At 47.2% G+C, this 25,851-nt stretch overlaps 1 protein-coding gene across 1 annotated transcript in view; it reads right to left on the bottom strand.

Moving 5' to 3' along the window:
- Positions 1-7,458: 7,458 nt before the first annotated feature.
- The window catches only part of LOC118785492 (serine/threonine-protein kinase 24), a 30,945-nt gene continuing 12,552 nt past the window's right edge, over positions 7,459-25,851 (bottom strand). The window contains exons 3-11 of the mRNA XM_036540181.1: positions 17,456-17,512; positions 16,859-16,967; positions 15,911-16,068; positions 14,324-14,509; positions 12,832-12,977; positions 12,004-12,136; positions 10,388-10,456; positions 9,627-9,763; positions 7,459-7,770 (exon numbers count right to left, since the gene is read on the bottom strand). Coding sequence (XP_036396074.1) covers positions 7,734-7,770; positions 9,627-9,763; positions 10,388-10,456; positions 12,004-12,136; positions 12,832-12,977; positions 14,324-14,509; positions 15,911-16,068; positions 16,859-16,967; positions 17,456-17,512 — 1,032 coding nt within the window. The 3' untranslated portion in view covers positions 7,459-7,733. The remainder of the gene's footprint in view (positions 7,771-9,626; positions 9,764-10,387; positions 10,457-12,003; positions 12,137-12,831; positions 12,978-14,323; positions 14,510-15,910; positions 16,069-16,858; positions 16,968-17,455; positions 17,513-25,851) is intronic.

Raw genomic sequence — 25,851 nt, 5'->3', positions numbered from 1 at the left:
TGAAGTTGCCCAGACAGCTGTGTAGCTATCCCTTTGAAAATGAAGGTTAATTACTAGACATTTCCATGACTTCAGGAAACTTTGTGTCAAACAAAATCGGTTGGTAATTTCCCTTTTTTCAACCGCTACATAACATCTGAGTGGTTAGGTGCAGCCAGCAGTGAAAAACTTTTAAATTCAAGCCCAGCAGCTCCACCCTCAACACTCGCTTCTGCCAAGGAAGCAGCCTTTTATGAGCGATAAGTTAGAGTTTAAAAAAATCTGCATGCCCCGCCCCACCAGTCTCCGATGTGTGACTGCCTTTTGTGTGTGTGTGTGTGTGTGTGTGTGTGTGTGTGTGTGCGCGCGTGCTCGCGTGTGCGTGTGCATGGGGCCCATTGTGATGTCATAGCGTAAAACCGTATCAGGAAACGATCATGGAGACAAAGCGCTTTTAAACTGTTTTTACATTGTAAATAGTCTTTTACTCGTTGGCCGAAACTCAAAGAAAGGTGATCATGTGTATCAGACCATGCCTGTGGACCCCTCATGGGCTGCATACTAGACACTTGAAAGTAAATCTGGGAACTCTAAGCAATAAACTATCACTGGCATATTCATGCTGTCATAGTATTTTAACGTAGTATTGGTCTTCACCCTGCGTCTTTTCAGCGCTGTTTAACCATTTTAAAGTGGGCTAGGGATCCGTTGTTTTCCTGATGGACAGATGAGAGCTCTCAGACAGTGTGGCAATGAGATTGGCCCAGTCCAGGTCAGGGAAGGTTCCATGAGTTGGCGGAAGAGCAGCCGGTTTGCAGAACCCACGGGTTTGGGAGAGTCCACTCTTATCAGCGCTGCTCTCTCTCTCTCTCCATTTGGTGGCCTTAAGGGGACAAACGGAATCCAACGCCAGTCCCTCCAGCAATGTCTTTTTTCCCATGGGAAAGCCTCGAAAGATTGCGCACGCTTATTCATGGTCTGATGTCACGTCCTCCAAAGCGGTGGACCCACAATCCTTAGTTTATACGGAAAAGACAGAGACGGAGGGTGTGCATTGGACGGCCGAGTGTTGTTTTTAGTGATGTAAGGAGGAGGGGCAGTGAAGGCAACTAGTAAAAGAGGGTAACCATGGGGGGGGGGTGGCGTTAGGCGAGCAGCAGGGCTGTTTGGGCCCTGTCCCTGACCTCCGCGCAGACACGTCTCGCACCCGGGCGCTGGAGACCTCCCAAAGACCAGCGTGCGGCGGTTAGCAGCACATGGCAGCCCAGGCAGACAGGAAGGAAGAGCGTGTCGCGCGTCGGAGCATCCCCGCATCGTGTCTGTTCAGGGAGGGAGGGAGGGAGGGAGGGGGGCAGACGACGCTTCTGCGCAGCGCTTTCGCTGACAGCGGCCGTTCAGCTCGCTGCTCTTCTGCGTCCGTGATTGTGCTGTTCCTTTCACCCGCCACCTGCTCCCACAGTAAGCCGAGCGCGTTGTGTCGGGACTCTGTGGTTCCTAAGCTGGGACGGGCGTGTCTGAGAGGAGAGGGCCGAGCAAGAAAAGACAAAACTACGTGACGTTACTCCTCCCTGTTGGCTTTTAATCACCGTTTTGCTACCTTGCACAAGGCGGATGGTATATTTTCATTTAGAAGCTGAAAGATGATCATGTCTGTTGTTATAAGTATTTAATATATTTTTAGAGTAGCGGTCCCCAAACGCTGGGTTTTGTCGGTGAGCAAAAGCAAGTGGGTAATGGACTGAAAGTGAAGAAAAACTCCCAGTTCCCCAACGTTCTTGTCATCTGCAGGTATATTTAGCAATGCCAGTGTTTTTGTGGAATCACCTTTCACCAGTTTTTAATAGCTACGGAAGCCTCTGGTAATAGTTTCACTCTCTTCGCTGTGCAGGTGGAGTGGATGCTGTGGGTTGTGTGCGCGTGCGTGTGTATGTATGTGTGTGTGTGTGTAATCTCCCGTTTCATTCAGCAGCTGGATTATAACAGCTCCGATTAGGTGTGACAGTAATTAACGATGATTGCTTTTACCGTAGCACCTTTCGTGGGTCTCGGGAGTGCTGAGAGCTGGGTGTGGCGTCGGGCAGGGGTACAGGGCTATGCAGGAGTTGCCCCATCCTTCTCTTTTGGGGCTGCTGTGTGTGCTGGTTGTCATTCCACCTGAGCTCTCCCTTACTGTGGTTTACACAGTAGGTCCCTGGACCAGGACTGGGAAACACTGGCTTAGGGGAACAGCCCTGTGGTTGTACACACAAGCCTGGCCGGACTCTGCCTTCGTGGGGGGGGGGGGGCATTGTTACTAAACTCCGGTTTGACAGGGCCGTACCCTTTGTGCTGATTTCTGTTTTGTTCCAGCTGAGCTCTTAATTAGTTCTGAGTTGTTAATTGGAAGCCTGAGCCGGATTTGCCAACGCTTGTCCCGCTGTTTCCCCCGTGCGAGTCCTTTTTGAACTGCAGGGAGTTGTTTGAAGTGCGTTTGCGTTAAAAGAAAAAAAAAACTCCACAAGCTTCAGGGCCCGGAAGCATTCATTCAACAATGAATCGGATTAAAGTGCAAGAGCCGATCAGATCGTGTCAACAAAAATATTGAATGAATAACTTCACTTGTATTTTTCAGGAGTACAAACAGTTCATTCACGGAGGACTTGCAACTGATTACATTATCGAGATAAATCCGGCACAGGGCAGTGTGCAGGTAGCCAACTACTCAGATTTTACTAATGAAGCCGTTGGAACGAAAACCAGAATACTCAGTTGGCCCCCAAAGCCATGGTTGGGAAACTCTGCCCTAGGCAACCACTGGGCTGTTCCTGTGTAGATTGTGCCCACAGCATCACCCCCAGCACTGATCCAGGATCAGCTACCCTAATCCTATCCATTCTGTCTGAAAAGCTGATGCTGGGTCAGTGCTTAGGGGCTCTTGCTACCTACATCACACTGGATGGTGGCAGGTTCGTTTGGATCTCTGCCTGTTAGAGCTGGAGCCAGGCTGGGTCGTTATACCCTTTCCCCACCGTAGAGCTGGAACCGAACTGGCTAATTGTATTAGCCAGTCTTGTTCCATCTCTTAAAAGGGGGGTGTAATGAGCCAGCCTGGTTCCAGCTCTACTGTGGAAAAAGGGCTTTTAGTGCCCTCCCTCCCCGACTGTCATTCACACTCATAGGCTCCCCCCCTTATTAGGCCACACCCTTCATCGATCAGTGCCCGCCCCTAAGCTGAGCCTTACCCCTGCTGTTCACCGAGAGCGATGGTATTGGTTTCTCCTGTCTCCGAAAAAAAAAGCCATAAAGCCAATACATTTCTACCACCTCTCTGTCACGCGGAAACTGCAGTAACACCCATCACACTTTTGCATTTGCTTGGCCACAGCATGGATCTCTCCCAATCGCACTGGAGAAATGTAGGCCGGGGGGGGGGGGTTTCTTTCGCGTCTACAGGAGCAGGGAAGCACAGACTCACTGCACAGTGAAGTTCCTATAGGAGCCCCCCACCCCCCACACCCCACACCCCAAAAAACTAAGTCAATGAACAGGGCTCTCTAGGCACTTACAACTGCTTTGAAAACCAAGAGGTGGCTGACCGATTCCTATACTCATTGAATGTACTGTATTACTGTTTTTAAAGATGATAGGACAAGCTAATAATAATATAGTCACCTTTTGTTATTGGTCCTTGTTTAATTTAAGGTATTTTTTGTATACAAAGTTTACATTTTTATGTATATTTTATTGTGTACAAATGATGTAATATGTGTATAAACACTGTATGTTAATATCTGTATATAGTGTGACAAATTTTGATCTTTGTTTTTTGGATGTATAAATAAAACTTGCTGTGAGGTATTCACTGACGTCTGTCCAGGGGCGCTATTTGCATAACACCACTTTCTATTGTATTTCCTCAGATTGTACTTACATTGAGAATGAGTTCTTTACTTTGGGATTAGATGGTGGAAGAGACTGAAGTAGATTACTTGTCTAGGATGACATAAAGGAGAGGAAGTAATCTGCACTGGTGAATGCACAAATCAAACAAGACAAATTGCTGAGACCCTGGAATCACCTTAGATGTCATGACAGTAATGGGGATTTAAGATTTTGTAAATTCTCCACAAGATGGCACCATGGCACCATTTTAGGCCTGGGTATTTTTGCACTTGATCTTGGAATTTAAATGAAGTTGTGAATGTGTAGTGTCCGGTAAGGTAAGGTAAGGTGAAACCCAACCAAGTGCCAATGTAGCAAGTTAAGTATCTACTCATTGTGTTTAAATTGGTTTGTACTGGCAGCAGGTGTTTCAATACGTATCCCATTGGCCTGCTTGTAGTTAATTTTAAAGATAATTTTGAAATTTTGGTATTACTTAGTGTTGTATTCCCAGAATCTGTGATGTAAATTGTATTAAGTAAAAGGCAAGTCAGCAGTAACGTGATTTCTCATGAACTCTTGCAGGAGTGTCGAGTTCTGCGGGAATACGTCCCGAGAGAACGGGTGACGTTTTTATAATCACAGGGTCACGGTCAGCCGTAAATGGAAGGTCAGCCATAAATAGGAGACACCACCTTAGTGACGCGGTTGCTAAGTATAGCATCGCGTGCTGCTGCGTGACATCTGCGAGCCTCAGACGCCACACCTTGTGGGACAAAGAGCTCCCGCTTCAAGCTGTGAAGACACTTTCACTGATGACTAAACCAGCAGGACAGCACAATGCTCCCGCAGTAATAACATCTTCACTGAGGCGTTGGTTTTCACTAGCAATTCCAACAAATCCCTCTGCAGAAATACGAGGCACAGAGCTTATCTTAAATTTGCATTAGATTTTTATTTTCTTAATCACTTGAGAGCTTACAAGGAGTTCAATACCTCTGTTCTTTAATGACATAAGCAAGGATTATATACAGGCCTATAAACTGTCAGCAATGTTACAGAAAAGGAAATTTACACTTTTTTTAATAATCTGTCATAAGTATCCCATCATTAATAATAATAAATGTCACAGAGGACCAGATTTGTATTTATTCTGTACTACAATACTTGCTCTTTACAGTTATAAAAATATTGGATTTTTCTTTATTGATTCATTCCATACAATATGTGTGTGCTGAGTGCATCCTGATGGCCTCGCGTTATTGCCATAATTGCAAAGGTACAGTAGCAATCGTTAAGAAATGACAAAAATGCAATGGTAACATTAAGTACCAGTTTTTTTTTCCCTCTCTTTAAATTAACGCTTACAAAGTGCACTACAGATTAAGAGTAAAACTGGACAGTCTCCACAAGGTGCAAATTACAACAAAAGACAGACTAAAGGGGGCAAAAAAAAAGAAAAAAGTCATGGCACCATTTTCATGTGGGACAAGAGGATGATGGGAAAAGACTTGAGTGTCAACGTGCATAGGTTGGCAAACACACCTCCGCTGAATGGGGCACAACCAAGGTGGTTATTATAAATGGCATTTTCGTATGATCCTTTGTTAGAATAGTAGTGTAGGGTGTGTGTCTGTGTCTGTGTGTGAGTGTGTGTGTGTGTGTGTGTGTATGGTAGGGGGGAGTTGGTGTTAATATAATGGCAGATGCCATCAATGTCTTCCGAAGCGAGTTCAGCATTCACACGTATCGCATGAGGAAAGCGCTCCGATCAGCCATCAGAACCTCGTCACCCCTACGCAGAGAGAGGAACAACTGCCTATCCATCCATACAGTCCCAAGCACTGCAGAGGGCCGTGGGGCTGACGGAGCTTTAAAATCTAAAATACTCAGCTAAAAACCTTCACTAAAAAGTCATTCCTGTAAAAAAAAAAAAAAAAAGACTATTCAACCAACCAATCACCCTTGATCATTTTTCTCATGCGGGGACGGCAACATGCCAGATCTCTCGGGATAGGACATGTTATTGCTGCATACGCTTGTCTCCATAGCGACGGGGGCTATGCCAATTTGTATAACCGGTGAAAGAAATGACTTGGCCAAAAACATAGGGGAGGGGGAACAAGATGCTCCTCTCTCCCTTTTAAAGCTGTGGCTTCACTTTGTCCCCCGCTCTGCAGTGATGGTAAGTCTGAGGGTAACCTGCACTCTCTAAGAAACGCGCTCCTTCCACACCCGGCGGTATGCTACAACACATACCGGGCGGGTCTGTCCGGAAGGGTCCAGACCAACATTCAGCCAAAACTGCAACGGCAGGGAGAGGCGGCCTCTCTCCGTTCCCAAACAACCTGCTGCTAGTTTTAGAAACCTGTACATTCCGTCTAACCAAGTTGTGCTGTTAAAAGGTCGAAAGCTGTCTTGGGCGACCTCTAACCTAGTACATCTCTATCTAGCAAGACTCATGCTAATTACTTATGGCTACTTCATGTATAGCGAAAAGGCAATTGCTATTGTTTTTTTTTTCCAGAGAGCAACTTGAGCAGCTGGTGAGAGTCCAGAGATAAGCTGTGATGTAATTTCTGGACAGAGTCTGGGAAGCGGCTGAGATCACTGCGGCGTGAGGGCTGAGAGCTAGGCGTTCCCTGTCTGAGGAGCTGCGTTACAGGGCCAGGCGGCACACACAACAGCCAATCGGCGAACAGCACGTTATCTCTTTTCGAAGGGACAAGGGGAAAGGGGAGAACAGCGTATTCTTTTAGGAGTTCTGACATCTGAAAGGTCGAGGATGTTCTCTTTATTATTTTTTTTTTTTCTGAACTTTGACAGGTCAGGTACAGCTTCCTCCCGCAGGAGTGAGGACAGGCTGAGGTCTGTCTGGCATCCCACGCAGCGGTGCGGGGGTAAAAGGACTCGAAGATATGCAACACCGTGGAGCGCCACAACCAGGAGTAGCTTAGAATTGAGTTACCCACAGCAGGAAAACAAGACAAAGCAAAAAAAAACAACTGGAAATAGGGCATGAGTTTTCAATGAATGGTAAACCCTTGAAAGAAAAAAAAAATATTACAAATAAGTGGAAATCAAAGATCAAACCCCTCCCCCCCCCCCAAAAAATGTACATGTAATCAAGGCAAGGCAATTCTCAGTTATGGCCATATGTGAGACTTTTTAAATATTTACCTTTACTAACAGTATCTACAGAAGCACTTGGCCGTTTGTACACAGTGATTCCTTTACCGCAAACTGCTTTATTTCTCAATATCTGTAAAAAACAAACAAACAAAAAAAAAAACAGACCCTATATACATATTTATACAACCACCCCTAACAGGCTGGTCTCCACCCCCTAGAGGACTCATGCGCTTACAGCAGGATACCTGAGGTTTCAAAAGAATGCTTCAATCTCCTTAGCATGGTACTCAAACACACGTTTCAGGACTCTGAGGGAAATGCACTTGTAAGGACACGCATGCTTGCACGCACGCACGCACACACTCAGACGTCCTCCTTTCAAACACCGCGCCCACTTTCCAGAAGTTCCGAGCCCTTCTGGAAAGTCTCAAGATATCTTCGCTTGAGGAATGCGCTGGATTAGACCTTGTCGACCTTGGATTAGACTTTTTTTTGGACGCACTGGAAAAAACTGCCCCAAGAGTGAGATTCACCGGATGAAGAGGTACAGAGATTGATGCCACAGTGCAGGTGGATCCTACAGGCAGGCAGTGCGTCCGGCCGCTCCACCCTCTCCGCTACACGCCTCTTTCTAAATATGTGCACTACAACAGTAAAGTAAAACAGAAGGGAAGGGAAGGTGGAAGAGTTTGCTTTAAGCGGCTGGCAGATGAGGGCCCTTCCTGGGAGACAGTGGGAGGCCATGGGAAACACAACAGCGCTTACTGGGAGGAGGATGACGCCCTGGACACAGAGAACCTGTAGGGGGCGACAGAGAGGGGGAGAGAGAATGAGAGGGGGAGAGAGACAGGATGAGAGAGAGGGGGAGAGAGAATGAGAGGGGGGAGAGGGACAGGATGAGAGAGAGGGGGAAACAGAATGAGAGGGGGAGAGAGACAGAATGAGACGGGGGAGAGGGACATGATGAGAGAGAGGGGGAAACAGAATGAGAGGGGGAGAGAGACAGAATGAGAGAGGGGGAGAGAGACAGGATGAGAGAGAGGGGGAGAGAGACAGGATGAGAGAGAGGGGGAGAGAGAATGAGAGGGGGGAGAGAGACAGAATGAGAGAGAGGGGGAGAGAGAATGAGAGGGGGAGAGAGACAGAATGAGAGAGGGGGAGAGAGACAGAATGAGAGAGAGAGGGGGAGAGAGAATGAGAGGGGGAGAGAGACGGAGAGAGAAGAAGCAGGAGAGGGACAGACGGGGAAAGAATGGGGGGACAATGAGAGAGGGAGGGAGAGAAAGAGCGATAGGATTAGTGAGAGGCTCTAGAGTGCAATATCAACACACAAATAGGACACAGGTCCTTGGTATTGGAACCAGCCCTTGAGATGGCTTCCTGTCAGTCACAGGGGAACTAAAGGAGGACTCTGAGAGGGATTTGCCGGTCACCTGGTCACTGCTGGCTAATGACATGGCTGGGAGTGCCATAACTACTTAGGACTCCTGTATGTGTATAATTTCATAGAGTCTAACAGCTCTTAAATGAGACCACCAGAACCTTATGGGGAGCCTCTGTTCCAGCAGGAGTTCAAAGGTCTAAGAATGATCAAATACACTGTAGGACATGTGGGTGGTACATTTTGCTGTACACTTTTTATTTCTTATTTCCATTCTGTGATAATGAGCTGATGTGGTTTTGTCTTCATAGCTTGGTTTTATGTGGTGATGTATCATGTCCTCACCCACACAGGCACTACTTAAGGAGATTAGCCTGTGGCTAAATGATGTGCACTGCGTAGCATGACACAGCATAAAGTTTTATAATTACCCACCACCTCTGATACGCAAAGTGGCAAATTTAACTTGGGAGAAAGGGGGAGCTAAGAACCTTTCAATGCGGCACTAAAATCATGTCTAAATTTGGCCTGTCACAGAGAGCCTTCTGGCTTCGTGGGAGAAAGATAAGCCTGGAAGATTAAAATTAACAAGGCAGAAAACACTAAGAATGTCACTGTTGGATAATCCGGTGGTTGCAGAATGTGAAGTGAAAACCAGCTAAATGGGACTCCTACGGATATTTTAACAGGCTCATACAGAGCTGGGCTCACTTTATATTCGGAGTAATGTGCACACCTGATGGTAAGTGGCAATATTAGCTTATAGGCAATGTTAGCTTATCACATCAAGCAGTAGATGAGCTAAGGGCATGAGAGGAGTGTATCGAATATAGGATTTTATTCTGTTTATTCAGGAGATTCGGATTCAGATTCAGGCTCTCCTGTGCCAGTACATCCTTACAATTATAAGACAAGCAGTGAGGAACAGTAGCCTATAAACTGGATCTGGGCACATATCCCTATTTTCTGTTAAACAAAAAGCACTCTACACTAGTTTAGCACTCAACTCAGTATTTTACTAACCTCTTGTAGTACTTTTCGACAACTACTCCTAGCATTGTGATGTACTTATCTGGAAGTCACTCTGGGTAAGAGCATCTACTAAATGAAGTAATGTAATGTAATCAGCAACCACATTAAAAACAGCTGTGATGTCATCCATTTGCATTCTGTGTACGATCAAGCCCGGTGCGCTACTGTGGATCTGAATCAGCAGCCGATGAATGGCCCACACTGCCCCCTGCAGGCCGCCTGGAGTGTGGCGCATGCCTACCTCTGTAGTCTCTGCACCAGCTCAGATACCATGGAGTCTGAGATCCCGGGACAGGCCTCCTCCGCCAGGAAGATGGCCTCCCTCAGCTCCTCCAGCGCCTCGGGTTTGCCGTTGTTCGCCTCACTCTTCTGCTTCAGCTGCGGGAGAGGGGAGGAGGCACAGCGACCAGGTCACTCTGACGAAAGCACGGGCACACCGTCCTCGGGCTTCCCCACCCAAAGGACGAAGGCTAAAAAAGGCCTCAGTATCAAACAAACTGGCAAATTCCCCTCTGTGCCATTTCTCAGTGAAAACCAAAGCTGGTGATGGAGCAGACGATCGTCACAGCCCCCTTCCACAGGGCGGGGACTTCTCCAAATGCAGAGACACACCCCAGGGCAGTGGGGGTGGGGTCTGATGCCACGAAAGATTCTGTAAATGCACTGTGTCACTGACTGAATTTGCATTGACTACATGGAATCCCTCAATTTGATAAACGGGGAGGCTTAGCCTATGGTTCTGATTTGGGGGTCATGTCTCCATCATTTAGACCAGAGCATCATGGGAACACAACAGACTCAAGTCATTAAGCCACAGCCGTCTCCCATCAACACTAGGAAGGTGATTTTGAGGAAGACGATGGCAACAGAAAATACACATGGATTGCATCATGGGATATTTTTAAAGAGATATCAACATCCACAACAATTGAACAAGGCAACACAATACAAACAGGCAATAATATGACCTAAAGGATTTTTAAATGAAGAAATCCTCCTTACCTCAGCAAACAACGGAGAAATAATTGTGGACAAGCTCTGTGACAAAGGCCTCTTTGGAATGTCTTGTACCTGCGGACAGATTCAGTAAGCGGGTGAGGACAGAGAGGGAGGGCTCCCCTGAATAATGAAACAGGGGTAATCGAGTCGGCCGCGCTCCCCGCTTCGGCTTTAAGAGCTTCCCGGGGCGGCTGCTTCAGCTGTTCCATTTAATCACACTTAAGCTGAAAGCTTTCCAGAGTATTCCACACACGACAGAATCAAAAAAACAGCCCATATGTAACACTCCACAGTTAAAAGTTGAGCTTAATGGAATTCTTCACATCGGCTGCACGCTGAAATCGCTGCTCCATCTTTCAGATAAACGAAATGGCAGCTCATGTCTGAAGTGCGGCGACAGGAACGATGAGAAGACGGCCTTCCAACAAGAAACAGTGCATGTGCTCTCACTCTCCTCCTTTACTCCATAATGAAACTACCCTACATGAGGAATGCTTAACACTACACAAAGCAGCTCTGCTGATGAAAGCGGTCTGCTGAGACAGGGCTCAGTAAAGTAAGTCAACTGATGATCTGGCACAGAGTTGGATGCTGAATGTGGTGCCAGCAGGATCTTCACACTGTAGTCTTACAGCTCCTTTTCAATCAGGGCGAGACATTTCCTGGCAGCCCACTTCAAAAAGGCATGTACACAAGTGCACAAGCAGCAACCAGACGAGGAGTTATGCTGTTGCTATGAACAGACCAATCAGCATGTGCCCTCCTAAAACAAATGCAAAGTTTCTCATGTCAGGGAGGAAGAACCACAAGGGCATCTACAGGATGTCCTGCCTTTCCGTCTGCATTTAAATCAAGGTTTTATCTCTACATACAAATTAATTTTCCCGTCAGCCTGACGTTGGAATCGGCAAGTGCGTCCTCACTGCAGTATACTCTGCACTTGCGTGGGAGTGCTAAAGAACGATGAGCTCAATCTGCTGACGCACTTGCTTACGGTTACTCTTTTGCACTACAAGTCCCATAATGCACCCTAGGAGGGCAAACACCAAATGGAGGACAGGCGCCACCGCCACTGACGTCGTCTGAGGAACTCGCAGGTGCCCTGTGGGGCACTAGAGGGTACTACTCAGCGCAGTGAAACGGGTGTCACAACACACCCAAACCCAGTGGAACAGAGTCAGTGCTGCTCCTCGGTTGTACCCTCCCTAATTTCAAGCATCGAAAGCCTTGGCTCAGAAAAGGCTCTACTGACAGAGCCATTCTGGAGCCCCGGGTTAATTTTGATTACGGCCCATGACAGCGTTCTCTCATTATCACATCATTATCGTTTATTTGCCTAGCAGATGCTCCTATTCCAGGCGTGTAATATTTCCATAATATCCACTTACACAGCTACAGGGGCCTCCAAATGCATTTACAACTTAAAACAATAAATAATATCAGGAAAAAAAAGAAATGCAAGTGGACAGTCAAGTTTGTCTTCTCAAACACATGAATATATGTATATTTTTAACGTTTGCAGATGTGCGCAGATTGACACGAGGAACTGTAACTCCTTGTTTTCCGCATGCAGCAGAGGCCGGCTGCACGGAGGGGCCGTGCCCCCTGCTCTCTCTCACCCTGCTCCTCTCCAGCTCGCCGGGCTGGGCCGTCCCGTTCTGCAGCTTTTTGGGGTCCTTCTCCCTGATTGTGTTGAAGATCCAGTCGTCGTTCCCAGAGTCGTTGCCCCCCGCCGCCTGACCGTCTTGCTCCCTGGTTTGACACGGTAAGGTGACAGGGTAAAAACGGGGCCGTGAGAAAACATCACGCGGAATCTCAATGCAACGGCAATGCAGGACATTGGGCATACTATGCTAACACTGCTGGCTACGCGGGAGGGAGAAGACTTCTGCATGTCACTGCCACTCAGAGAACTTTCTTGTAGCAAAAGATCACTTAAATGATGATGGAAATAATGAGCCTTGACAATTTTAATCATAAAAAAGTTTTCATGTAAAAGTATGGAAGATTTTGGAATCATCATGAAAACACATTAGTGGATCAGAGTTTCCCAACACAGGGATCACATTGCATATGTGCTGATTTCGGTTCCGCTCCTAATGATTTAGATTTGACTGGTGCTGGCTGAACACTGACCTAATGTGTTGCTAGAGGTTTCAAGGGTACGATTACAATTATTATATTATTACAATATTTCCAATTCAACATATTTTGTTAATACTTACAGCCTTACACTCAGTGAAGCTATTTCACTGAGTAATCAATAAACAGCTCAGGCAAACCTAACAGTTTAAGAGCTCAGATACAATGAACACCAGCATCCTGAATGTGTTCCAAGGACTGGTATAGGGAAATTCAGTGATAGTTCATGTATGCTTAGTGAGAGACAGAGAAATGTCTAAAGCAGTGATGACATGACAGAGCAATAAAGGCGAGAAGGGACTCACGTATCGGACTCTTCTGAGCTGGACTCGTCCCGGGACTGCTCCGCTTTCCACCTCTTGTACTTGTCGATGAGCTCCGTCAGGTACGACGTCTTCTTGGCGTGGCGGACGATTAGCTTGTGCTTCAGCAGCTCTTTGGCGGTTGGCCTCTGAAGGAGGAGGAGGAGGATGAAGAGGAAGAGGGGTCAGAGAGAAAGGAGGAGGGACCAAAGATATAGGGAGGGGTCAGAGAGAGGAGGAGGGGTCAGAGAGAAAGGAGGAGGGACCACAGATATAGGGAGGGGTCACAGAGAGGAGGAGGGGTCAGAGAGAAAGGAGGAGGGACCAAAGACATGAGAAGGGGTCAGAGAGAGATTGTAAGGGTTCAGAGAGAGGACGATGGCGTTCACACCATCAGCTTCACGTTCTTAAAAGCGCACTTTAAACGTCACGTGAGCCAATGCACTGAATCAGGATATATTTAGGTTTAGAAACCAGCATAACATCCATTGCAGTTTTCAGTAACACAGGTATGTAAAAGCAGGTGGTTCAGTCTGCTGCTGTCTCACTGCTCCTCTCTCTCTCATTACCTTTCATGTTGTGTCCATTAAAATTTACACTGCTCTTCTGTAAAGCACCGTGCACTAGAGCAACCTGACACCAACCTGTTGTAAAAGGCGTCATTAAGGAAATGTTTAATTGATCAACTGACAGCCTACAAAATATGTGAACACTTCGAAAGAGCTGCAGTGAGCTGGCACAGGGTTTCAGACTGAACTGAGAGTAAGGAGAAGGACTGTGGCCCGGAGTCTGGAGGACTGGGGCAACCTGGAGCTCAGTGCAGGGGAAGGGGTCTCTTCTCTGATCGACTCAGGGATCTGGTCACCATGGTGCAGGAGTGATGTCATAAGGACACCTATCATGGTCTCAAAGTCATATACTTCATTCACAAGATGGGAAGGGTGGAGCGGTGGGGAGGCTTAAGACTGTTGCAAACAAACGAGATACTGCTGAGCTGGTCAGCTGACTGGAGACCAGCCAACCCAGCAATGCAAACATTTTTTTTTCTTTTTACAAGCTCCTATTAATGAGGAGAAAAGAGAAAGGGAACTTTAACACACCATTACACCTTCCCAAACTGGCACACTTCAGCTCCAGGTGAAAATGGGATGCCAGGATAGACACAAAAAAAGCGATGCATAGCTCGCCTGCAAATTACCCTGCTGTGAGATGGGACTTTGGAATGGGGGTACATTCAACCTAACAGCCATGGCATTTTGCCCTTAAAGTAGAGCAACAAATTTAAGACCGTGTTTGCTTTAATCTGATTCCTACACAGGACTAAGTCGGCTATCACTGAGATAGTTAACTAATGTGTCAGAATGTTAAAAAGACATGGCGCTAGTAATGAACATTATGATCAGTAATAAACTAGTAAATTTCTCAAAATGACAGGGACAGTGCCATGTGTAATTACAGGCCTACTCTGAGGGAGGGAGAGGCGCAGACCACTTACGAAGCTGGGCTCCTTGTTCAGGCACGCCTCCACAAACTCTTTGAGGGGTTTGCTGTAGTTCCCCTCCAGTGTGGGGGGGTTATTTTTTGGGATGAGGAAGAGGACCTTCATGGGGTGAAGTTCTGAGTGGGGGGGCTCCCCCTTCGCCAGCTCTATCGCCGTTATACCCAATGACCAGATGTCTGCCTACAACACAAGAGATGGGTGGTCAGTAACTCTGACAAGATACAGACTCTGATGATCACACTTAGTATTTAAGGAACTACTTTTAATCAGAAGGGTATGAGTTCCAACCTTTAGTGCTGTACTTTTACAGCTATACAAATGGATATGTGTGCTTGCTAGGTAATGTACAACGGATAAGGGATACTATCAAAAAAATAATAATACCAAAAAGGATACTGACAGGAACCGACTGTTTATGTAAATAAATCACATGGGACAGATATGATTGTCATGCAGGAAATGTTGTAATGTTTTGACTTTAAGAAGAAGGAGGTGGGGCCAGTGTGTGTCACATTCAATGCCAGAGCTTAAACAGCGCGGCCATGTGAAAGCGTTCTTCACGCAGGAAGTGCGGGAGGAGGCAGGAAATGGAGCAGCTGCTGTTTCCATCCTCCCAGCTTTCTGCATAATCATCCCAGAGTGTGTGACACCCAGAGGAGCCGGCTGCTGGCCACAGAGGACCTTTCCTCAGTACCCAGACCCAATGCTGCTCCCTCAACATCCCTGAGATCCATTCTTATTGGGTTTATGTCATTTCTAACATTTCATCAGTACTATGTGAAATGTCTTTGTTTGCCTTTGTAGCCTTAGCCTCAGAAGTGGTCTGAAATTCTGCTAATAAAAGTGAAACAGTCAAGTGCAGGGGGAGGATCTGAGAAGCCACTCGGCACTCGCAAGCGGAAAAACCTCTTCATGCCTTCGACTGACGCCTTATTTGTCATTCCATCTGCAAGCTTTTAGCAGAGGCCTGTGCCTTAGTGACAGACCCTGGGTCCAGAAGCTGCAGAGGAAACACAATCTCCCATGGTGCACCAGGAAAGTGGCAAAGTCCTGTATGTAATGCTCTGGTTTGTTGGTTCAAGTGACCGAATGGTGTTCATTTCATTATAACATCATGGGAGGTCAGAGAGATGCCAATAAAGGCTCAGTTTATGCCAGTAACACTCAGTGACTACTTGGCAACAGCTCCAAACAAGCATCATACAAATTCCACCAAAATTCCAACAACAATCCTGATCTGATTATAATAACCTAGAATTCAAAGAATGGGTATCAAGACAATGTGATACATAAAAAATGAGCGGGGAAAAAACTGACAATTATGATCATGTGCTCAAATTAAGCCAAATAAAAGCATTTGGGCACAAAACACCACCAGCACTGCTACAGTGCACTCTTACTGGAAACAGTTTGGGCCATTTGGGACTTCTGGGTTTACCAGAAGCAAGTGAGTATGCCGAGTGGTACAGCAGCCATCTCCTAGTAAGACATGGAATGGCTCAGACTTGTATGCGTTGGTGGAGCTAATTCCACAGCTCCAGATGAGCGGGACAAAAACAGGAAGGCGGAGCCTGTACTCACTTTCGAGTCGTACGCGGACTGCTTTATGACCTCCGGGGCCATCCAAAAGGGCGTGCCCACGAACGTGTTCCTCTTGATCTGCGTGTCTGTTAGCTGTCCCGCCACGCCGAAGTCCGCCAGCTTCACGTCACCTTGCTCCGAAAGTAAGACATTGGCGGCTACGAAAGAAGCAGGACAGAGGTCAGAGGTCAGAGGGCAGGGGACTCTGGCACAACGCTACCATTTTTGATACATGTCACAGGGAATAAGGGCAAAGCGGTACGTTCCACATCTAGCATCGCACAGGATACAGATATCCTTTCCCAACTAGTTCACGGGACATGCCGTGTTGGTGACAAGAGGACGAACTACATGACTGGTTGCTAGTTGGGTAACTAGGAAGTGACACAGCAGTGAAAGACACACATTGCCCCAGTATAATGACAGATATGGCAGTGAGGTTCCATTTCAGAACCCAGAGTCACTTCCTTAGCTGTGGAGTGGAAACAGTGTTTTGCAGTTTTACGTCAAAAACACCGTGTTTGACAGTGGCACTCACGACACCAAGGCCACAGGTGTAGATCATTCAATTACTCATTGCTTTATGCCCAGCACAGTCTATCCCCACCAGTGAGTAGAACTGCAACTGATATAGCTTTTTAGAGTGAATGAGCAATTGAGTCACTGCTCTGCCCTATTGCTACATCATCTTTGCTAGGGCAGATCTTCCTGGGTTCCTCTAAACAGATCAATTTGGATTTGGCTGTCGCTTTTAAAGGTCAGGCATATTTCAGGAATAAATGTCAAAAAGCTGCGTGCCTAAGAAGATAATAACGTATCTCTGCACAGAAGAGACTGAAAAAGCCTATCGAAGAGGTCACTGCCTTCAGTGAAACTAGGCAGAAACATTCATTAGGGGAAAAAACGATGGTGAAAGGCGGATGTTTGGGGGGTAAAAAAAGGTGGCACCTTTGATATCTCGGTGGATTTTCTTTTCTGAGTGCAGGTACTCTAGGCCTTTCAGTATCTCGCGAAGAATGGTAGCGATCTGTGTTTCGTCCAGCGCCCCGGGCTCCAGCTGAAAGAGACAGCAGCCTCATGTCTGTCTACAGTCACAACCAACATTAGGTCTACCCACAGGAAAGAAAAACACTCACATTCACTGGACATTCCACTCTTACAATTCCCCTATAATAGCCCCCTACAATAGCAATAAAGTGTTTCAACACAAAACAAGTGCCTCTGCTACAAAAAAAACAAGTGCTTGCTAATTAATTCTCTCAGTCAGCTAGCTTGCAAGACAAATCCCTAAATAGACAGTTACCTTACTGGCTAGCTAGTTAATGTATTAATTAGGTAAATTAGGTGGTTAATTTTATCTTCCACCTGGCTTGCTAGCTACCTCTATGAAAAGGTTAAAGGTTGATGGAGCTCTGACCTTACTGGCTAGCAAATATGCCTGAAAATATACTGAGGACGCTAACCGGCTAGCTAGCAAATAAGAATTAGTCTTGCTTGTTAGCTTGCTAGATATCTTGTTCCAAGTGTTCGGGTGATATCACTCACCAAATCCAAGGCTGATCCTCCACCTAAGTATTCCATAATAATCCATAATTTTGTGTCCTGAAACAGGGAGAAATAATGGGTGTTAAAAAGAATACCTTGGAGAACAAGGACAGCACCACAGGGAGGAGCTCCAGATTGATGATTAGCACTTGAGTACTTTGCTAGTGGGGATACCTCTTTTTAATGGTACCAGCTCTGTATAAATACAGTACAGTCCACACCTGTGACAGAAAAACAGAAACATTTTTTACCCTAATCAGAAGTGCTTGAGTGCTGATTTTAACAGACACCCAAAAACCCAATGCGCTTTGTATAATATGATAAATTATAATTCATACTCTGAAATGCACTCAGTGTTCCTTGGCTTCACATTTGCACAGACATCATTCTGTTACACTGAGTATAATCTAATTTATGAAACAAAATGGACAGGCGAGCTTTGCCCTTCATGCACTGATGATGTGCTTCCTCTTCCCAGCTGATCACTGTTCCCATCACTTCCATCATTGTCATACACAGCAGAAACAGCATTAGTAAAGCTCCCTGGTAACACTCTACGCCAGTGCATCTATAGGAGCCAATCACAGGAATCATCTGTGAGCCAATTAAAAAACAGACAAATAGGTCACGTGGGCCAGCATGCATTTGGGTAATACATTAGACAGGATGGAGAATTGGAGATTTTGCACAAGGGGAGGAGAAAAGAAGCCGCAAGAATGCAAAGACTGTAGGTTTAAGCACAGTGGTGCCCCATGCAGGGGTTTTTCTCAGGGCCTATAGAGGACGAGGAGCCCAACTGATTGATTGTGAATAGTTTGCTAGATTCAGACTCATGCTTGCTGCCAAGGCAGGCCTGTACACAGGCACAAGCATAGGCAAGAGACAGAAAGAAGTGCAGGCAGACTGACAGACATGCACAATGAAGTCTTCCAGGTGTGACAAGGGGCCATGGTTAGACACGACACAAGCTATAACCTTCCTTCACACGCCATCCTTCCAGGAAGGGGCGGTCTGGCCGCCCCAGCTAGCCACGCCCCACTCTGTCTGTAAAGCCCAAACATGGGCGCATGTGAAGCAGAAGTAACAGCCACTTCCTCCAACTGTTTCTGAGAGATAAAACAGCTTTCTGGAGCAAAAAAAGGGTGCGTAGTGACCAGCATGGTGTCCGCTATCAATCAACCCCCTCGGAGGCTCAGGAAAGGGATTTTGTTGGGTGGGTCTGTCTTAAAAGCAAAACATTTACACAATGAAGGCAACTCTATAACTGCCCACTGGATAATTTACATTTACATTTATTCATTTGGCAGACGCTTTTATCTAAACCAACTTACATAGGTTACAGTTCTTTACAATGTTATCCATTTATACAGCTGGATATTTACTAAGGCAACTGTGGGTTAAGTACCTTGCCAAGGGTACAGCAGCAGTGTCCCAGCAGGGCAACCTTTCGGTTACGAGTCCTGCTCCTTAACCACTATGCTACACTGCCGCCCATAATTACATCCTCCTGTTTACTGCTTATTGTGCAGCTGGTCTAATTTTAATCCCATTAACATTAGTTCGACTGAAGTGTAACTGCAATGCATAACTTCACAACAGTTCTGAGCTGAAGCGATTATGAGGAATTGACCGTTGACCAATATTAGCGACGAAACTATATTTTCCCCTCAGGGACAGACCAGCACAGCTGATGGCAACGCACAGCTTCTAGCAGCATCACTGTGGGTGATTCTCCTCTGCGGGCAAAGGATAATCTCCTCTCCTTTCATGTTACACCCCCTATAATTCAGTTTCTACGCAACGCGCTCTGTGAAGCGGAAGGAAAACCCGAAAGGCATTAAGCGCACGGGCGATGGTTCGAGACCATGGCTTCTGCGCCCCCCGTGGAGACCACACTGAAGCATGGCCACCTTTGACAACAGCAAAGCACCAGAACCCGCGGCCCAGCCACGTTCCACTTCCTGTCCTTCTTAAGAGGGAGTGCAACACAGCTAGGAGAAATTATGACTTTTTTTCAGGAAAAAAAAACAGCACCTATGCCAATACCTACCATACCATTTCAAAGGCGTGTTATACAGTAGGACGCTGCAGTTTGACTGGAAACCCGCCGGAGCGCACTGAGCACGACACTCCGCAGTCCCGCTCGAGAGCTCGGTGCAAGTGCACCCAACCGAAAGCTAATTTGCTTTTAATTTTCATGTACGCGCTACACATTGACCTCCTTCCCCGAGGGTGAGCGTTCATTTCAAGCCCAGGCTTTAACTGGGTCAAACGAAATGATCGCGGCACAGCTGGGCCAACTCCGCGTTCCTTTCCAGGGGGGGCGTTCCCGTTTAAGGGACGCGGACGATGTTGGGCCTCGCGTGGAACGGGGACGAAAGCACAGAGCGGCGCTCCACGTCCAGGGGCGGGGGCGCGTTTCGCTAACTCCGCCCGCTGACGGCGTGAGGAAACATCAGAAGCGTGCTGGATCTACTCGAGGGCAGCTGCGAGCCTCAGCCTTCAGTGCGTCCCCTGCGCCCGCCGGCGGTCTGATGCGGATTTCTGGGGCAGAGCGTGGGCGGGAGCACGTGGCTGGGGAAAGGGGCCCCCCCCCCGCGGCTCTCTGTCTGCGCCGCCGTCTGGAGCGCCGAGCTAAACGAGGTGACCTGTCTCCGCCGCCGCTGCCGCTGGTGGCCCGGCCTCGCGGTGACCCTCTTCGCTGCGTCTGCGGCGCTGTGACCCGGGCAGGCGGACGCCGGGAAACAGCACTTCCAGATGAGGGGCCGTTTGAGCCACCGCTGGTTTTACCGGAAGCAGCTGAGGGTACTGAGTAGAAGCTAGCTACTGATTCCACTTGGTGGATGAACCTGGTTCTTGTAAAACATGGATCATGTCAATGTGATGGGCCCTGGGAATTCACTTCCCCTCATAGTTTAACAGCGACATTAATATTGGGGCAGCAGTGCAGCATGATAGAGAGCAGGGTTTGTACCTTAGAGGTTGCTGGTTCAACTCCCTACTGGGACACTGCTGCTTTACCCTTGGGCAAGGTACTTAACCCAGAATAGCCTCATTAAAAGAAAAAATTGTAACCTATGTAAGCTGCTCTAGATAAGAGCGTCCCCTAAAGGGACAATAATGTAAAGTAATAAACTCAAACCTGGTCTACCTGTCTGCACTGCACCAGAGGAGAGGGTGCTACATAAAGAGACAAAGACTCAAAGTAAAAACATTACAAACTGCCCTAACTGGGTTTGTGCAGCATCAATACCTGTTTTATCAGTATTCTTTTAACCAGGTCACCCCCGGGTAGGAAACGCAGTGCCTTTTGCCTGGCATCTCTACCCCTGTCTGGCCTGCAGCTGCCGCCATCTGTGTCCCACAGTGGGACGGAGCGCACCTGTCAGAGCTGCTTTCCAGGGGGTGTTACTCACCTGATCCCACACAATCACCTGAGTCATACGAGTGGCAACACACACACACACACACACACACACACACTTCACCGGCGCTGGATTATTTTATGAACTTTGCTGGAGGTAACTGTTTATGAGTTTGCCTACACTCCTTTAAAGGATGCTGAAGATGAATCCTCCCATGAGTGGAGAACCTGGGCAGGCGCGTGTATGAGCTGGGCCAGAACCAGAACCAAACCAGAACTCTGCAGGCTGGATTCCCTGGTGGGCTGTCACACCCTTGAGGAAGGCGCCCGAATGGCTTTGTTCAATACCCAGCTGCATAAATAGATAATGAGTAAAACATGACCCCAATAAGTCGCCCTGGATCAGGACATGCGCTAAACAAACACATACTAAGACGACGACGACGAAGAGGAGGAGGAGGAGAAGCAGAGGGATGGAGAGGGGTGAGGAGTGGCAGAAACAGAGGGATGAGGAGGAGGAACACGTCTGAGCAGCAAGACCACAGCAGGGGACTGAGCCACTGAAACGGATGCAGGCCTGCGAGCGCCTGTCAGCGCGGACCGCACCTCGCTTCCTCTGCGCTGTTCTGCGCTGAATCACCCACCGCAAAAAAAAAGCATGTCCTGACTTTTTCTTATCTCGTTCAAAGCTAAAAAGCCTTTTATCGGTCGATTTTACCAGTGAAATGACATGTCGGTCTCGCTCAGCGTGAAGCCCTTTCCTAACCACAGAGACTTCAGAGTAGGTGCTTCCGTTTCTAATGAGGTGGCTGACAGGATGGAGGGTTTGAGTAATGTAGGTCAGGATGTGGGCGTTCACCTGGACACCTGAGAGTTCCCTAATGGACCACCGTCAACCTTTCCAGTCATACAAAAATGGGCTGGTGTAACCCAATGGAGGAATTTCATAAGTTACAAGTGTCACACAACACCTGCACCCAGTCACACCAAGGATGATGGATGTCATGCCATGCCATGGGGGCAGCAGTCGGCTGAGTTCATTCTCCCTTATTACGGTGGCAGTGTGGCACAGTGGTAAGGAGAAGGGTTTGTAACTAAAAGGTTGCTGGGTCAATTCCCCACTGGGGCATTGCTGCTCCACTCCTGGGCAAGGTACTTAACTCACGACTGCCAAATATCCATCCAGCTGTATAAATGGATAACATGTAAAAAGACTGTAACCTATGTAGATCGCTCTGCATGAGAGCATCTGTTAAATGACAATAATGTAATGTAACATAATGTCGTATTACCACTCAAAGGTGCCCAGGAGCACGTAAACATGGCCATTCTAAAAAAGGCAGTTTCCACTTGCAAAGTTTGCTAGTTCTCTTTTTTAATCACCATGGCAGAGGCAGGATGGGAAAGGATCAGACATCCACCGTCCTTCTGTATTTAACGACACCTCAAGATAACGCAAGGAAACAATGTTTGCTTTTTAGATGAGGCTCTCGACCATCAGGTCAACGAGGGTAGTGGAAACAAGCGATTACACAACGTAACCCCGCCTCCCCAAAGGGAGGGGCTTGCTGGGATAAATCTTGCCCTTGCCCCCTTTTCTCCGGGGTTAAGGACAGAGCACCTGCTGATATCTAAGAGATAACTCACAGTGATAAAGTGCAAAGTTAAGGACGGGGCGAACGGTTCAGCTTATCGCTTAGTTACATAATGTAGTCGGCTGGCTGATGCCCTTATCCAGGATGACATTTTAATATGCATTTCACATTATTACCATTTCATATTATATAACCTTACATCCATCCCATACCTAGCTACCAGCTGCTAGCAATAAAGGTGAAGCGCCTTGCTCAAGGGAAAGGAAGCAGTCTTACACCTAGCATGTGAACCTACAGCTGGCTGAGTTAATTCTCCCTTAGTGCAGTGGCAGTGTGGCAGGGCTGGTGGTGTAGTACAGTGGTAAGAAGGGCTCGCAACCGAAAGGTTGCTGGTTCGATTCCCCGCTAGGGCAGTGCTGCTGTACCCTTGGGCAAGGTTCTCAACCCAGAATTGCCTCAGTAAATATCCAGGATGACATGTCAAAACTGTAAACTATGTAAGTTGCTGTGCATAAGAACATCTGCTAAATGACAGTAATGTAATTACAACGTCACACAGGTAACCTACACCATTACAGCTTAGCCTGCTTCTACAGACAAGGCTAAAGAGCATTTTATTTTATTTGTTCAAGTATGTGGCCTGCCTGCTTTGTTGAGCTAAGTGTGACTTCAAACAATAGGGCAGCAGGTGTACCCACATGTTCCTCCAGCACCTCAGGGGCTGGCCTTGAAACTGGCCCAGACCGACACCATTGTCAGGCTCTGTTCTTAACAGTTCTACCCTTTCGACTCTTAACAACCAGACATGAATCATGGCTCGATAAATCGGATCAGTATGGAGCAACACTAAGGGTGTGATATCCTCTTTGTATTGTTTCTACACAGTCCTTGAGAATGCTGGAGTGTGTATGTGTCTTGCGTTGCGGATGCTTCATTATCAGACCTTGTCTGTTCGCTGTAAAGCAGTACTGTGGCAGTGCATTACACAATGCCCACCAGAGACACCTTACTGACTGCAGGCTTCCACAGAAGAAAGCCGCTGAATAAGAGTGTCTGTACAAATGGGCAATGGGTGTCTGTTATCATTTAAAGCTGAGAGACAACAGATTCACAGTCACATGATTTGCGTGACAAATGTTGTTTGCTTCCCTTACACACACACACACACACACACACACACACACACACACACACACACACACACACACACACACACACACACACACACACACACACACACACACAGTCTACTCCCCATCCAAAATACACACAGGGGCCAACGTGCTGCCGATTTAGCCAGTATTGATCTCTCTTGAGTCTATTTTTACCCAACAGGTGCCGTTCTTTTACTACCTGCACAAACTCAAAGGTCAGTCGCCACAGAGTCAGGGAGCAGCAATTATGTACAGCGCAAGCGGGTAGATGGTGTAAGAAGGCAGTCTCCTATGAGACGAGGTTCCCCAGATACCAATCTATGTGTCCCTTGGTACTTTAATAGAGACTGTCCAATGAAACCTGGCTTAAGTGTCCACATCCTCCTTCACGCTGTCCCCCTTCCCCCTTCATTCAGGAATAATAGCAGGATTGGTCCAACACCCCCCTGTGAAGTAGTACCGTCAACCTACTTGACCTGAGTTATGGAGGATCATCACATCCTTTATAAATACATCAATGTCATACAGTATCACTGCGAGCACATTTCAGACAGAATTACAGCAAAAAATATGCTAGAGATGATGCCCTTCTACTTGACAGTTTATCTTTCATGATTCAGAGACGGATTTGGGTTTAAATCACAAGAGGATTGGCTGCTCTACTTATCCTGGCCTCCACCACGGTCCTCTTCATCCAATATCCAGAAACATTTAGCCGAGCTTCTCCTGAAGCACCGCCCTCTGCTGCAGCCGCGCTGGGTTTTATCGCATCCCACGCAAACTCACAGCAAACAAGACCTTCGGCCTCGGCGGGACAGTGACAGAAACCCTCCTCAATAACAGCACAGTTCACCACGCCGGTGCTGTGTGCAGACTGGATCACAGGCAGGCAGCACGGAGAAGTAGGAGCTGCACTGGTGGGGGGTGGGGGTCTTGCTCGGTGATCCCCACCCTAAAGAGCACGCAGTGCTTTCACAGCAGACCTGTCCCATTGCCATGAATCATTCATTGCCCCACATATAGCTGTCTAAGTGCAAATACTCGCAAGTAACACAAACGCAAAAAGCGCTCCCTCGAGAGGCTTGAGCTGCGATACGTGGCGATCAGTCTTCCTTCTGCAGGGCCTGGTGGGGGACAGCACTGATCACAGGCTAAAGGGAGAGACAGGAGCATGTGCCAGTGGCTGTAAGGTCCAGTCTAATTGAGATTGCACTGTCCTTTCTTTGGACCATCTTCAGCCAGGAAGATGCGTGGCTCAACGGGTAAAAGCCCTTGTCTGAGTGCAGGATAGGTCCTACGCCCCAGGGCAGTAAGTTCCAGTCTGGGCTGTGCTGCTTGCTGACAACTGCCCCTTTAGTGACTAGCGCCAGGCACCTCTAAGGCATTTAGACAATGTCTGGGAGATCCACTTCTCTGTTTGGCACTTGTTCTCCTGCTGCGCTTTTTTTACTTGCAGTGAAAATAGCGTACAAGTTTATCAGAGGATTGCATGCGTTCTGACCAACTAAGCAGTGAGGTGAACTAAGCATATAACTGCCGCCTGAAAGTTAGGGTGACAAAAAAACATCTAGAGGCCAAAATTATTATTCTTCTTTGACTAGAGAGTTAGGGACTTCACATGAAACCCTAACCCTAACCCAACCAAAGGACACTCTGCTTGGTTCCCTTAAAAAAAGGATCAGACCAGCTCCCTATTTAAATACCTCACCTGTTTGCATGATTATGACATTGGTGTGAGATTGGCAGCCTAGGAGATCAGGGATAAACTGACAACGTTACACTGTAGGTACAAGGACAGGCATAGACGCCATTATAACTCAGTGCATTTTCAAACCAACTTCTCACCAGATCAGATAAAGAACCCTCAAAGTTGTGGTTATGCTTCTATATAAAAAGGACAGGATGTTTAGTAGCAGGTGTTCAGGGAAGGATTATTTTTTAAGTGCTGATGATTTATGGTCCAACCTTCCAAATTCTTTGGGCACTACTACATGTCACAGAAAACATTTTTCTGAAATAAAGCCTTTTATTGCAAAATGACAGAGCTACACACAGAAACATGCTCAGATTCCATCTTTCCTGAAGAGGCAGCTCATCCTACCATGGATAATTCATTCCAAAGCTGGAAATAACATGTAACCTACTGAATGCCCATTGGTCATAAAGGATCTGGAAGCTGCCTGAGGAGGACATCCATGTGTTTTACAACCATGCTCCATCTACTGACTCCACCATCCTATGACGGAAGAAAGTCGGCATTGACTTTTGCTTTAAAAGTCGGAA

The sequence above is a fragment of the Megalops cyprinoides genome, chromosome 11, assembly GCF_013368585.1.
Source record: "Megalops cyprinoides isolate fMegCyp1 chromosome 11, fMegCyp1.pri, whole genome shotgun sequence".
NCBI classification, from domain to species: domain Eukaryota; kingdom Metazoa; phylum Chordata; class Actinopteri; order Elopiformes; family Megalopidae; genus Megalops; species Megalops cyprinoides.
Note: the sequence above shows the minus strand (reverse complement) of the source record. Positions and strands in the feature narration are given on the sequence as shown.